The sequence below is a fragment of the Protopterus annectens genome, chromosome 8.part0, assembly GCF_019279795.1.
Source record: "Protopterus annectens isolate FY-2018-M chromosome 8.part0, PAN1.0, whole genome shotgun sequence".
Lineage (NCBI taxonomy): Eukaryota > Metazoa > Chordata > Ceratodontiformes > Protopteridae > Protopterus > Protopterus annectens.
Window position 1 is genome coordinate 1,163,960,988 of NC_056741.1, and position 13,574 is coordinate 1,163,974,561.

The 13,574-nt window shown below is 42.7% G+C and overlaps 1 protein-coding gene across 1 annotated transcript in view; it reads left to right on the forward strand.

The window, feature by feature from the left end:
• The window catches only part of CFAP70 (cilia and flagella associated protein 70), a 1,838,232-nt gene that overhangs the window by 1,255,918 nt on the left and 568,740 nt on the right, over nt 1-13,574 (forward strand). Inside the window, exon 19 of the mRNA XM_044079382.1 lies at nt 1,695-1,865. Within this exon, the coding sequence (XP_043935317.1) occupies nt 1,695-1,865 (171 nt within the window). The remainder of the gene's footprint in view (nt 1-1,694; nt 1,866-13,574) is intronic.

Here is a 13,574-nt window from a genome sequence, read left to right on the forward strand (position 1 = left end):
CTGTTTTTAACTAAGAATACAACTTGTTCTAACAAAAAAAAATATCTATACTGCTTATTAATGTAATTGATTTTAGAAAATAATTTCTTTATATTTGACAATAAATATTACAAACAATTATGCGAGTTAGCTATGGGTTCTTCAGTAGTGCCATCTTTTGCTAATCTTGTATTAGGATGGTGGAAACTTGAAGTTTTGCCAGAGTCATTATTTTAAGAAAATAATATTGTACAAGTATTTTGCTGATGATTTTTTATGGCTATTTTAGAAGATGAATTTGATTTATTTTTTACAAAATTTAATGAAATTTCAGACTATTTTAAGGTTACTAAAGGAGATGTTGGTTTAGGAGTTCATTTTTAGCGTTATTTTTTGGAATGTAACTTAAATAAAAGAATAATAGAGAGCAGAATTTTTAGGAAAGAAACATTTTCCAACAGTAATCTGCAATACAAAATGAACCTCCTAGTTTTACGAAAAAGATGAAGAATTCTACAAAGAGTTGGTAAACATTATTTTTATGTTTGAAGAAAGAGGTTATAAAGAGTAGTTTCTTTTTTGAATAGCTAATAAAGTTATTAATAAAATAAATTATGTTTTTAAACCTATTTTAGTAGAAAATGACAGCAATAGTAATATAGAACCTTTACAGGCAAGGGTCCAGTTTTTTGTCGGATATGTCCACAGATAGTCAAAGTATTATGACAGTTGTAAGAAGAAATTGGAAAGTGTTGCAGGGTAATCCAGAGGTTTTTAAAACTGTTGAGGACTTAAATTTGTTTAGCGACGTAATATGAATTTTAAAAAGATGTTAGAAAATAAGGAATCTTATTTAGATTTATCACACACTAAAAAAAAACATAGAGACATTTAGTTGTGGGATGTGTAAGATTTGTAGGGATATATATATATATATATATATATATATATATATATATATATATATATATATATATTATGTTAGTCGCTTTATATTTATTGAACATTTGAACTACACAATATATTTAAATAAGTGATTTACTTGTAAGACTGCTGGTATTGTTTATAATGGGTTTTGTTCATAATGTCAGGCATATTATATAGGTATGTCCACACATCATATTTTAGAACAAAAGGTTAAAGAACATCTATATTCCATCAAGGTTAAATAATAACATTTTATACAAATACACTATTGTTTGTGATAGTTATAAAAAAATTATTTTTAGTTATTGATCAGTTACCACTTAACTTGAGGAGAGGTGATAACAAAAGTAAATTAGAAAGTTTAGAGACAAAATGGCAAATAAAGTTAATGCTGACAAACCCCCAGGTTTGAATGAAGCTATTAATTGTTTTTTAAAGAACCAAAGGTTAAAAGTTAAGTAAAGTGTAATAAATTTCTTCTTATTCAGGTGTTTTTATATATTTTTATTATGTTTTGTATCTTTTGGAGTGTTTCTTTAATTTTTTTTTATTGTTAGATCAATAATTGTTAATTGGCTATACGAATTGATTGGTTGAGTTTTCCTTTAGGTCTTTTTAAATATAAGTTTTTAATGCTAAATAAGTTGTCCAGAGCTCATTTTCCATTTATTTGATGTTTTTATTTTAAGTTGAAATGCTTTATACATTCTGATTTATCTCTTTTTCAAGTTTACTTTTTACCAATGAGAATACTGACTTCATTATTGCTTCTATTTTTTATGATATAGGTCCTAAGGAAGGAGATGCAGCTTTTGAAGGAGCTGGCATAACAGAAATTGGCACAGCTAGTGCTCCTGATGACTCCACCTCTGCCTCTGTCAGCAGCAAACAGCCAGCAGGCTTAGTTCACAAATCAGGCTCAGCAACAACCATCAAGAGCAAAAAGGCTCCTCAGAAAGGTACGCTTCTGTCCAAAAATAAGAAGTTATGTACTCACCATAACGTTCCATCTGAGTAGGTGACTTCATTTGTCTGCAACCTTTAGGTCTTGGATCCGACTTCGGATCCGAGCCGGCAACTTATTTTACAGCTTATGGATCCGAGCTCCTAGCTCCTCCCCTTACCCATAATCCCCTGCCAACCCTCATTGACCTCAGATCAAGTTTGCCCTTATACCAAAATTCAGACCAAAAGCGTCCCAAAAGGGACCAAGAAAGGACATTCAAGAATTAACTTCTGAAGGCCGGGGGGAAGGAGGGAGGGATGGTTACAGACAAATTAAGTCAACTACTCAGATGGAACGTTATGGTGAGTACATAACTTCTTAATCTGAAGTAGGGACTTCATTTGTCAGCAACCATTGGGACAGAGTCCCCAGCTACCTGAATCTTGGGTGGCCATCATGGAAGGATGTTCCAGAGCACTGCAGAGCCAAAGGATGCTCTCCCTCTGGAAATAATGTCCAGCTTATAATGGTTGATAAAGGTATGAGATGTGGCCCAAGTGGCTGCAGAGCAAATATCATCCAAAGATACTCTAGATGTAAAGGCAGCAGAAGTAGATGTGGAGCGAGTAGAATGCGCCCGTACTCCCTGAGGTGCAGGCCTCCCAGAAGTTTCATAGGCCAGAAGAATACACTGTGAAATCCATCATGATAAGGTGACCTTAGAAATAGCTTTACCCAAATTGAATTTGGCAAAGGAAATGAACAACTGATCGGAATGTCTGTGACCAGCCGTCCTATGAATGTAGAAGTGCAGTTGTCTGTGCACGTCTAAGGAATGCAGCTTGTATCCTCCTTTATTCTGGTACTTAGGGAAGAAAACTGACAGGTTAACGGACTGATTGATATTGGTTTCTGAGGCCACCTTAGGAAGAAAGGAGGGATTGGTCCTGAGGTACACTCTATCCTGAAGAAAAATCAAGTAGGAAGGTTTTGCACAAAGGGCCTGAAGTTCGGAAACTCTTTTCGCTGAAGTGATGGCGACAAGGAACGCCATTTTCCAGGAAAAGTATTTAAATTCAGCCGAGGCAGCTGGTTCAAAGGGAGGGGCAGTCAAGGCTTGAAGGACTAGTGATAGATCCCAAGGGGGTACAGCTTCCTTGACAGGAGGCCTGAGCAGGAAAGTACCCTTGAGGAAGGTTTTACATAAATTCGCAGTCATCAAGGGAGCTGTCTCGTGCCCCACATGGTAATGAGAAATGGCTGCCAATTGAACCTTGACCATAGAACAGCTAGCTCCCTGTTGAAAAAGTCCGGTGAGGAAATCCAAGACGGACGGTAATGAAGCCGTGAAGGGATCTATGTTATGGTGTTCCGCCCAGATGGAAAAACGCTTCCATTTACTGCGATAGACTTTTCTAGTGGAAGGTTTATGTGCTGCCACCAAGATGGCTTTAACTGGTGAAGAGATGCCGGGAGTCCTGACTAAGAGTGGAACTGGAGCAGCCAAGCTGTCAGCTTCAGGTTGTCCAGATTCGGGGTCGGTAGACCTAAGCAATGGGATATTAGATCCAGAATGAGATCCAGAATCCAGGGAGGATTCACCAGATGAGACCACAGGTAAGGGAACAAAGTTTGACGAGGCCAGAATGGGGCAATGAGGATCATTCTGCTCCCCAACCGAGAGGCTTTCTGTATAAGTTTCAGCATCAGGGGTAGAGGAGGATAGGCATAAAGTAGACCGGTAGGCCAAGCATGCACTAGAGCATCTCTCGGGGTTTCCCAGAGGGGGGGAATCAGAGCGAAGAAGCTGGAGCATTTCATATTTGAGGGAGTGGCAAAAAGATTGCAGCAGGGTTGCCCCCATTCGGCAAAAATCCGCTTCGCTTCCTGAGAATTGAGAGACCACTCATAAGGGGAAAGAATAGTGTGGCTGAGCTTGTCCGCCAGAATGTTGGACTGTCCCGGAATGTGCGTTGAGATAAGGAAGTGGTTGGTGGAGATCGCCCATTCCCACACCCTCATGGCCTCTCGACAGAGAGGGTAGGACCTGGTTCCCCCCTGTTTGTTGATGTACCAGACAACTGACATGCTGTCCATCTGTATCGCAATAGTTCGTACGGGGAGAAGGTTCTGAAGTGCTTGCAACGCCAACAGCATCGCCCTCATCTCCAGAACATTGATATGCAAGGAGGTCTCTGTGTCTTTCCACGTGCCTTGGACTGTTCTGCCTGAGCAATGCCCCCCCTACCCAAGGCAAGAGGTGTCCATGGTCACCGTGGTGAGGTGAGGCGTCATGCAGAAGGGTCGCCCCGTATGGAGGTCTGCGGACTGGAGCCACCATAAGAGGGCCCTCCTGCAAGCCCTGCTGAGTGAGATAGGATGACTGAGGGGAAGAAACTGAAAGGACCATTGGACTAAAAGGGTCCACTGTAGCACCCTCATATTCAGACGAGCGCATGGAAGAAGAGTTATTGCTGCCGCCATGGAGCCTAGTGCCCTCAGGACCAATTCTGCCAGTGGGGCTTTTGATTGGAGGATGGCCCACACATGAAGCCTCAGGTTTTGAAGTCACTCCGAAGTGAGGAATGCTCGCAGACTTCTCGTATCTAGTTTGGCCCCTATGAACTCTATCACTTGTGTCAGAGCAAGGGAGGATTTGTCCATGTTCATCATAATGCCTAGTTGGGGAGCTAGCCAGAGAAAGTAATTTCTGGCTGCGCAGAGTAGATGCCTTGTTGGGGTGGACAGGAGCCAGTCGTCCAGGTACGGGAAGACCTGCATTCCCTGGAGTCTCAGGTGGGCTGCTATCACTGCTAACACTTTGGTAAACACCCTGGGGGCTATGGTGAGACCAAAGGAAAGGACCCTGAACTGATAGTGGCTGGCTCCCAGCCGTAAGCGGAGAAACCTCCTGGATCATCTGTCCATTAAAATGTGGTAGTACGCATCCTTGAGGTCTATTGAGCACATCCAGTCGCTCTCGCGCAAGAGGGGGAGAATGGATTGAAGGGTGACCATCCGGAATTTTTCTTTGGTTACTGACAGGTTCAAGAGTGAAAGGTCGAGAATCGGTCTCAAGTCCCCCGTCTTTTTTGGCACCAGAAATAACCTGGAGTAAAACCCTAATCTGAGCTGATCTGGGGGGACGGGTTGGATGGCTCTTTTTTCTAGCAGCTGCTGAATTTCTGCAGCTGCCGCCTCCCTCTGATCGGGTGGTACATCAGGGAGGTTTTTGAGTCTGGGGACATGGAGCAGTGGAATTTTGTAACCTCTGGATATGATACGAAGCACCCAGTGATCTGATGTAATAGACTCCCAAGCTGCCAGGTGCTTTGAGAAGCGCCCCCCAACTGCCTCCAGAGTGGAGCAGTCAGGCAACCCCTCAGGGCTGCTGCATGGGCTGATCAGAGAAGGTTTCTCTGGACCCAACATTTTTTGGGGCCCCTCTGCTTCTGGGGCAGCATCCTCCCTGTCCTCCTCTGCCACGGAAGGACTGGTTGTCCAGAGCAGGATGGGAACGTTGTGATTTCCAGAACCACATCTTCTTCTGCCCCTTTTGGTTCTTAGAGAAGGACCTCTGGGGAGCAGAGAAGCGGACTCGACGGCAGACAACGTCTTCCCATCCTTTTCGCTCTGGACAAGTGTCTCAAGAACGGTCTTGCCAAACAAGGCAGAACCATCAAAGGGGGCATTCGCAAAGGATGCCTTAAAGGGCTCCACAAAGTCACAATGTCGAAGCCAGGCCTGACGTCTCATGACTAGACCTGCTCCGCTGGCTCTAGCGGCTCCCTCTGTGGCATGAGACAAAAGCCGCATAGAGGTATTTGAAACAGATCTTAGAGTGGCCATGCGAGTGGAGTACAACTGCTTGTCCTCCGCCGACATAGACTCTGGGGGGGAAGCAGCATATTCTTTGATAAGATCTCGCTGCATCCTGATGACATGTGCCATGTAGTTCAGGGAACTTATTGAGAAGGTCGCTGAACTAAATACCTGCTTCCCGAGGTAATCCATCGAGTGGGACTCCTTGCTCGGTGGATGGACCAAGGGGCTCTCCTGAGCTAATTCCCTCTTGGTGGCTGCTGCCATCAACATGGCATCTACGGGGGGACCCTTGCTCCAATGGGACCGGTCTGCAGGGGGACTCTAAATTCTATCCGGGTGTTTGGGGACTGGCTCCACAGTGTCCAGTTCCTTCCACGCCCTGGTGGTGATAAGGTCCACCAGAGGGTCGGCCGGAGGGGACACCCAAGAGGTAGACGGGCCTGCTTTGAATGCCTCCAGGAACACGGACTCATTGGAGGAAGCCTTGGGGGCAGACCACCCACCCCGACCCTGAGCATTTCCATGATGTCTCCAAAGGAGATATCCTCGGGGGGTGACCTTGGGGAGCCTTCCCCTTCATCCAAGTCCGTGTCCTCTGTTAAGGACTCGGGGGAGTCCACGTGTCTCCTCTTACACTTATGCTTGCGAGGCACTTCCTCGGGGGGACTGTCCAAGGAGGTCTCACCAGCAATATCCTGTTCCAGTGGAACAACCTGGGACATCGAAGCAGGCTGTCCCTGTGGCCGGGTAATGGAAGCCTGACCCAGCAGAGAGGGAGTGCAAGGTGGAGCCGATGCAAGGACCAGGGGTCCGGATGCTCTCAACAGAGCCCTCTCCACTGCATCAAAGGCTGAGGGGGAGCCACTCTCCCTGGGGTCCGAAAGCCGACTCCCACTCGGATCCGATGAAGGGATCGGAACTGGCGCCGAGGCCATCGGATCCGAAGGACCCGTGTGCTCTGACCTGGACTGAGCCGAAGGCACACTGAATCCCTCGGATCCGAAGCTCGGGCCACGGCTCCGAGAGGTCGAATCCGACGAAGGACCCGACAGACTCGAGGGCAGGGTCGGATCCAAAGTACCCAGTACTGTCGGCACCGACCCACCTCCGGCTCCAACGCTGCCCGGCTCTGAGCGCTCTGAACCCGGGAAGCGGGTCGGAGAAGGAGCTATAGGGGCAAAAAAATGCGTCAAGCTCCCCCCCCGAAGGGGGGGGAGGCAAGAGCACTCCCATCTGCAACTGGACCTGGATGAATCTTCTCATCATCCGGTCCAAGTCTGCATCAGAAAGACTGTAAGTAGATTTCGACGAGGCCACCGAGGCAGGCCGGGAATGCCGCCTCGATGACCTCGACGGAGATCGGGTCTCCTCCTCCTCCTCGGGTCCCGGGGAAAAGCAAGGGGATCGGATCCGAGGAGGAGGGGACCTGGAAGCCGTCGAGGGAGAAGCCCGCTTAGCTGGGGGGGTGAAGCGGAGGCCTCGGCCTGCCGCTTGTGGTGCTTATCCCTCCTTTTCTCCCTCCTGGCCTCCCTTTCCTCCGGTGTCTTAAAGGGAGTTTGAGTCCCGGCCAGGGGAAGGGGGGCAGGAGTGGCTACCACCGAGGACTGAGGAGGAGCCACGGGAGTACCGGAGGCCAAAGCCGAATCCGGGGGCAAAAGTCCCGCCAGAACCAGCTTCGACCTCCGCTCTTTCAGTGCCCTGGGGTTGAACGCTGCGCAAATGGAACACCCAGAGGACAGGTGTTCAACCCCAAGGCACCGAACACACCGAGTGTGGCCATCTGCCGGTGAAAGCTTATGGCCACACTCGGTGCACTTAGAAAAAATGGGTTTTGGGGCCTCCGACATTAGAAAAAATAAAGTAAACTACACAAACACACCAGGCCCCAAAAACACAAGCAACACACACACACTCTACGAACCAGCGAGGGGAGGAATTACACTAAACATTAATAAAATTAACAAAAAGGGATCCTAAACCACACACACTGTTCAATTAAACCAAAAAAATTTCTAGTTTGACAAGTTTTGAAGACTTATCTGGTAAATCGCCAGGAGCTCTAAAATCCAGCTGTCTCTTCTAAGAACGGCAAACTAGATCTGAGGTCAATCAGGGTTGGCAGGGGATTATGGGCAAGGGGAGGAGCTAGGAGCTCGGATCTATAAGCTGTAAAATAAGTTGCCGGCTCGGATCCAAGACCCAAAGGTTGCTGACAAATGAAGTCCCTACTTCAGATCTTTATATTTGAAGTGAAAATTTGCTGAGCATTACAAGTGGAAAACACTGCAGTTCATGTTTTGCCTTACTGACCTATGACTTTGGAATTCACAAAACTACTACAGCAAAAATCCATATAGAAAATTTGTTAGTTCCATGGATTTCAAATGATTCTGATGCTGTTGAATGAACGAGTGGCATATGAACTTCAGCAATAATGTCTTTAATCATTTGCACTAATGTGCTGATTTGATGTTCATTCCTTTCAGAAGAAAATTGTCAAGAAAATAAGCAAACAATAATGCCTGACAAGGTGTGTGTTAATGTGTAATTAACACAAACCCAGGGGTGTTATGATACCTAGTGCTGCAGGCAGAGGGCCTCTACACTCATGGAGGGGCATCAATTACACATCAGCACACATCCTGGAGTGCATTATTGCACTTAGAGAATGAGCTGTCTGTAAAATACATGAATTTACTTATATTTTGTTGTAAAATAGTTTCTCCGCCTAATGTTTCAAACTTGTTGTAGTATATATTAATGGTGTTGGAGGAAGCATTTTACATCCAAAATGTAATACTTAAAAATATCAAAACATTTACTTTATTTTTTAGTCCCTAACTCCTAAAACGTTCGGTTTGCTACCAGTCATTGGAGATTGAAGTTACTAAATAATGGCATACATCTGAGTTTTAGACTGTTATTTTCTTCAGAAAATTCACACTAACACGAATCCTTTTAATTAAGCAAGTCTGTAGTTTTATAAGAGCAGTAATTCAAATATGTTCCTATTTTTGAGCCTTTGTTCCCTCTTTATTTTAGGCTTTATCCAGATTTCTTCAGCTGACAGGTCCAGATGTATGCAAACCTCTTTACTGTCTCTCTCACTCACTCTCTCACACAGACCTTTGTTTCAGAAAATGTATGCTAACAAAAATCTTAATAATCAAGTAAAATATGTTCCTAGTTTGAGCCTTTGGCCCTGTTTATTTTAGGTTTATCCAGGTATTTTGAGCTAAGAGTCAATAGAGCATACCTTCCAACTGTCTAGATTTTTGGCTTGTATGTTTGGTCCTATCCTCATAAAATATGTAGTTTTCTGGCAAATCACTGCAGTCATTAAATAAAGACAGACATTTGAGTTTCAAACTTCATATCCTTCAGATAATACATGCTAAAGGAAACCCTGTTGTTTTAGCAACTTTCTAAGTTTACAAGAGCAGTATTTAAAATCTGTCCTTATTTTTGTCATTTCTCCCTCATTATTTGTGGCTCTGCCAAAAGGTTGAGAGGTATGGTAAAGAGGTACGCAAACTTCTTAACTGATGCTGCTGCTGCCAGGGATTGCTCTCACACTTCACACTCTCTCTCTCTCTCTCTCTCTCTCTCTCTCACACACACACACACACACACACACACACACACACACACACACACACACACACACACAAACACACACATACACACACACACACACACACACACATACACACACAAACACACACACACACACACACACACACACACACACACACACACACACACACACACACACACACACACACACACACACACACACACAACACGCAAAGTCTATTCTACTTTCATGCACAAATTCATTCACACACGCAGACAGAAACATAAACGCACACTTTTTTTAGTTTCATTTATTTTACAGTCTCTAAACAGCAAAAGTGCTGCTTAGCGAGTGTAAGATAACGACTCGATTGATCTCATTCACATACACTCATACAGTCTCACACACATACATAAACACATACACTTTTTTATTTTGATATTTTTCTTTATTATTTTACACTCACTAAGCAGCAAAAGCGCTGCTTAGCAAGTGTAAAAAAGTGGTGGCAATTATTTTTTTCTGTCCGAGCTCCAAGGCAGCTTAATATGCTGCCATGAATCAGCAGACTCATTTTTCAGCTAGCATTACTTGTACATTAAAACCCTGCTGGAGAATGCTTGTTCTCCAGTCAGGATGCTGATGTACTGTTCGCCCATTCTCTAAAAGAAAATAATAGATAAAAATGTACATAAAAATGATTTGCTAGAAGAGAACAGATTTATGCAGTTCTTCAGTGACACTAATCAGCAGTTATCCTAACTGAATCTAAATGCATGGGGCAGGGCAGCTTTTGCACATACTTTTGTGAGGTCAGGTGATATTTACTATAACCAAAACAAAACAACATTTGTTTTAATCCATTTTAGTAAGCTATACACTTATGGATGTCTTGACAGATCTACTATTATTGCAGTTATTCATTTTAGTGTGTTAGTTAACCAAGACTAAGTTTAACATGTGTCTAGGACATCATTCATAAATTCAGTAAGCAAATACATTTATGTGCTAAAAACAGTAGCTATGTACTTGCCATAATGCTGGATCCTTTCATTCACATCTGTACAATATAACTTATGGGTCCTGTTTGTCAAATCTCATCTGGCAAAATTAGTGCTCGAGCCTCAAACACTTTAAGAATTGTTTCCCTTCATGCTTTAGTGTATGGAATTACCACAGATTGGGTTTGGTACCAAAAGTGAAAAAGGATACAAGGAAGAGTATGGCGTAAAACAGAAATATCCTTCAGGTCTTACAAGGTAACAGTTGGAAGGGAGACGGGGAGAGTTGTTGTATCCAACAATTGTGAAAGAAAGGATCCAGGGCTAAGGTAAGTTCATAACTACTGTATCCTATTCATTCCATCTGTCTGCTCTGACATATGGGTCTGAATTCTAAGCTGTAAAATCAGTTTGATGGCATCATGACAGGAAATCCTTCAGAACAGAGGCACCAAAGGAATTGGATGATTCATGTTTGCCTTCAAAGTCACTTTGCAGGAAAAATAAGGGATTAATATAGAGGCACATTCTGTCTTTGTGAAATGTCAAATAAGGTATTATAGAAGATAGAGCCTACAGTCTGGAAATTCTTCTGGCAGAAGTAATAGCTATGAGAAGTATTGTTTTCCTGGAAAGAAATTTCAACTGTGCCAAAGATACTAGTTCAAATGTTGGATCCTGTTCATTCATTTCAATCCGACACGTAGGTCCTCGAGCCACTTTTTGAATCTGGCTTAGTTTGTTTAGGAATTTTCCCTCCCATTATGCACCACTACTTCTAGTTACCTCAGATCTGATTTGCCACCATAGTAAATTAATGTGATCTCCACTCACAGCTAAGTGTTCCTCCTCAAATATGTGTAAGCTGGTTCTCCTTCTTTCTCTCATACTCCTACCTTCATGTGAAGTTGTAATTCTGGTCTATTGGTGTGTTTAACTGTAAAAATGTGAAACTTTTCAACAAATTGTCTTCTTGTTGACCCCTTCATTGCAGCTAGTTTTCCCACTACTAACTTTCTGTCTATTCATCTGTGTTTAGCGATAGTATAGGTAGTATAGTTATAGTTGATTCATTAGTTTTAGGATTTTTCATATGTGTGTGTGTGTGTGTGTGTGTGTGTGTATCTATCTATATATATATATATATATATATATATATATATATATATATATATATATATATATATATATATATATAAATGTGTGTGTGTGTGTGTGTATATACTTCAAAATATTGAAGTATACAAACATCAAACTTAAAAACATTGATCCTAAAGTATCAAAAGTCAAAATACTGAAAACACACAAAAAAAAAAAAAAAATAGTCTTTTGCAGAGGGCAAGCCCCTTTGCATCTCTCGCACCACTTGTTAATTAAATATACCAACTTCAAGATCACACAACAGTGGGATAAGGCAAATCCTCCCTCCCTGCTGCTCCATGACCTCCACTTCTGCCAGCATTACATATATATATATATATTTTTGTGTGTGTGTGTCTGTATATATATATATATATATATATATATATATATATATATATATATATATATATATATATATATATATATATATATATATATATATTTATATACATACACATTTTTCTGTGTGAATAATTCTTAGAAATATGCAGTACTGAATATTCAATCTAGTTAAACCTTTCAGTATGTGCAACTGATTAGTGTTAGAAGTTGTTAAGGATTACTTGTTGGTTTTTGGTTACTTCCTTAGCATGTTCTTTAGTTAAATCTTATAGAAAAACAAGCACATTTTAAAAAGTGTTCACTTTATGGGCACAAAATAACCTAACAGGACATACATGACCAGGGTGTGGTGTGTTTGGGAGTTTGCCACCTTTCTGTTGACTGTGAGATCTGTGTAGGATTTGGACCCAAGGCCCTAGCCAAGAGAAAAAACAAACTAATATTAAAAGGCCTCTTGGCACTGGATCCAGATGTGACAACATCAAAAAAGACTACTAACAGAGCTTCAAAAAACAAAGACTCTGGATCTAGGAAAAGACCTTCTGAGCCTACATCTCCATCCTTGGCCCCAAAAGTCTTGAGATTCAAAGCTCCTATGGCTCTCACTCCAACCTACATTCCGTAGGCAGATCCAGAACTGCTGGATCTGATTTTGATTCATGACTCCTTTAGGAAACGGGCATCACTAGAAAAAACAGATAAGGACCCCCACTCCAGACCATGTTCAGTGATATGCATGAAGTCCTTCGATTCTTATAAACGTACATTGGAAGCAGACTTGGACATCTGATATGGAATGTCCTGAGGACACAGATTGAGATGTGAGTCATTCTGTCCCCTTTGGCTTCAAAGGTGTCCAGATTCACCCAGATACAGCCTATTGTGGTTCCTTCTCCAGTTTGATTTTTGGCTTTGGTGGCTTTGGAACTGGCTTTCTACTCTGGACCTGTGGCATTGGTGCAGAGTCCTCCTATAGCATTGGCACCAGAAATTTTGGATCTGACACATTCGACTCCTGGATTGTCAGAGGCAGTACAATCTCTGAGCCAAGGGTTTGGGCTTGGTGCTTAAAGGTTCATAGTTGTGTAGTAGGTTAATGATGACTGGGGCCTTTTTAAGCCTAACCATGCATCCCAAATCTCTTATGATTTCTGATACTGTAAGCAGGGGCCTGTGAGACAAAACATTTACAAGTAGGGCCTTGGGAGTTGAAACATTTGCAGGCAGAGGCTTGAGAGAGAAAGCAAATATAGGCTGCCTGTGTCCCATAGAAACAGGTGCTAAACCATGTATGAATTTCCAGTTCTCCATCCAACTGTCCAGGTTACACATTAATTGGCTTAGGAAGGAACTGTGCTTCACATGATTGGGGAACCTAATTCGAAGAAGAGATAGTCTGTGTAATACATACCTGCCTCTGCAACAGGTCCTGTTTATATCCCAGGCAAGATTTAAGTCTTTATAACAGATAATATTGGTACTTTTTGTTTTCTAGATCTGCAGGAGGTCAACCAGAGTGAGGTCCAACAATGTCTTGAGTGCTAGACATAGGTCTCCAATCAACAGCCTGTAGTAGACATAATACTGGGATAGGGCTTTGAGGTGGTCTGCATAAGACAAGTTATTTGTGCCCTGCATTCCTTTAGTGAAGAAACTCTTTGGACATCCCAGTTGTTGGTTGTGTTCATACGAAAGGGAGAATTGTACTAAATTATAGGTCTGATGAATGCTGAATACAGTGGAGCAATGACTTCCTTGGACCTAGATGCCATACCTTTGTTTTTTAAATTGCACAACATGTGATGATTTCCTCACTACCATAGACATGTGATGG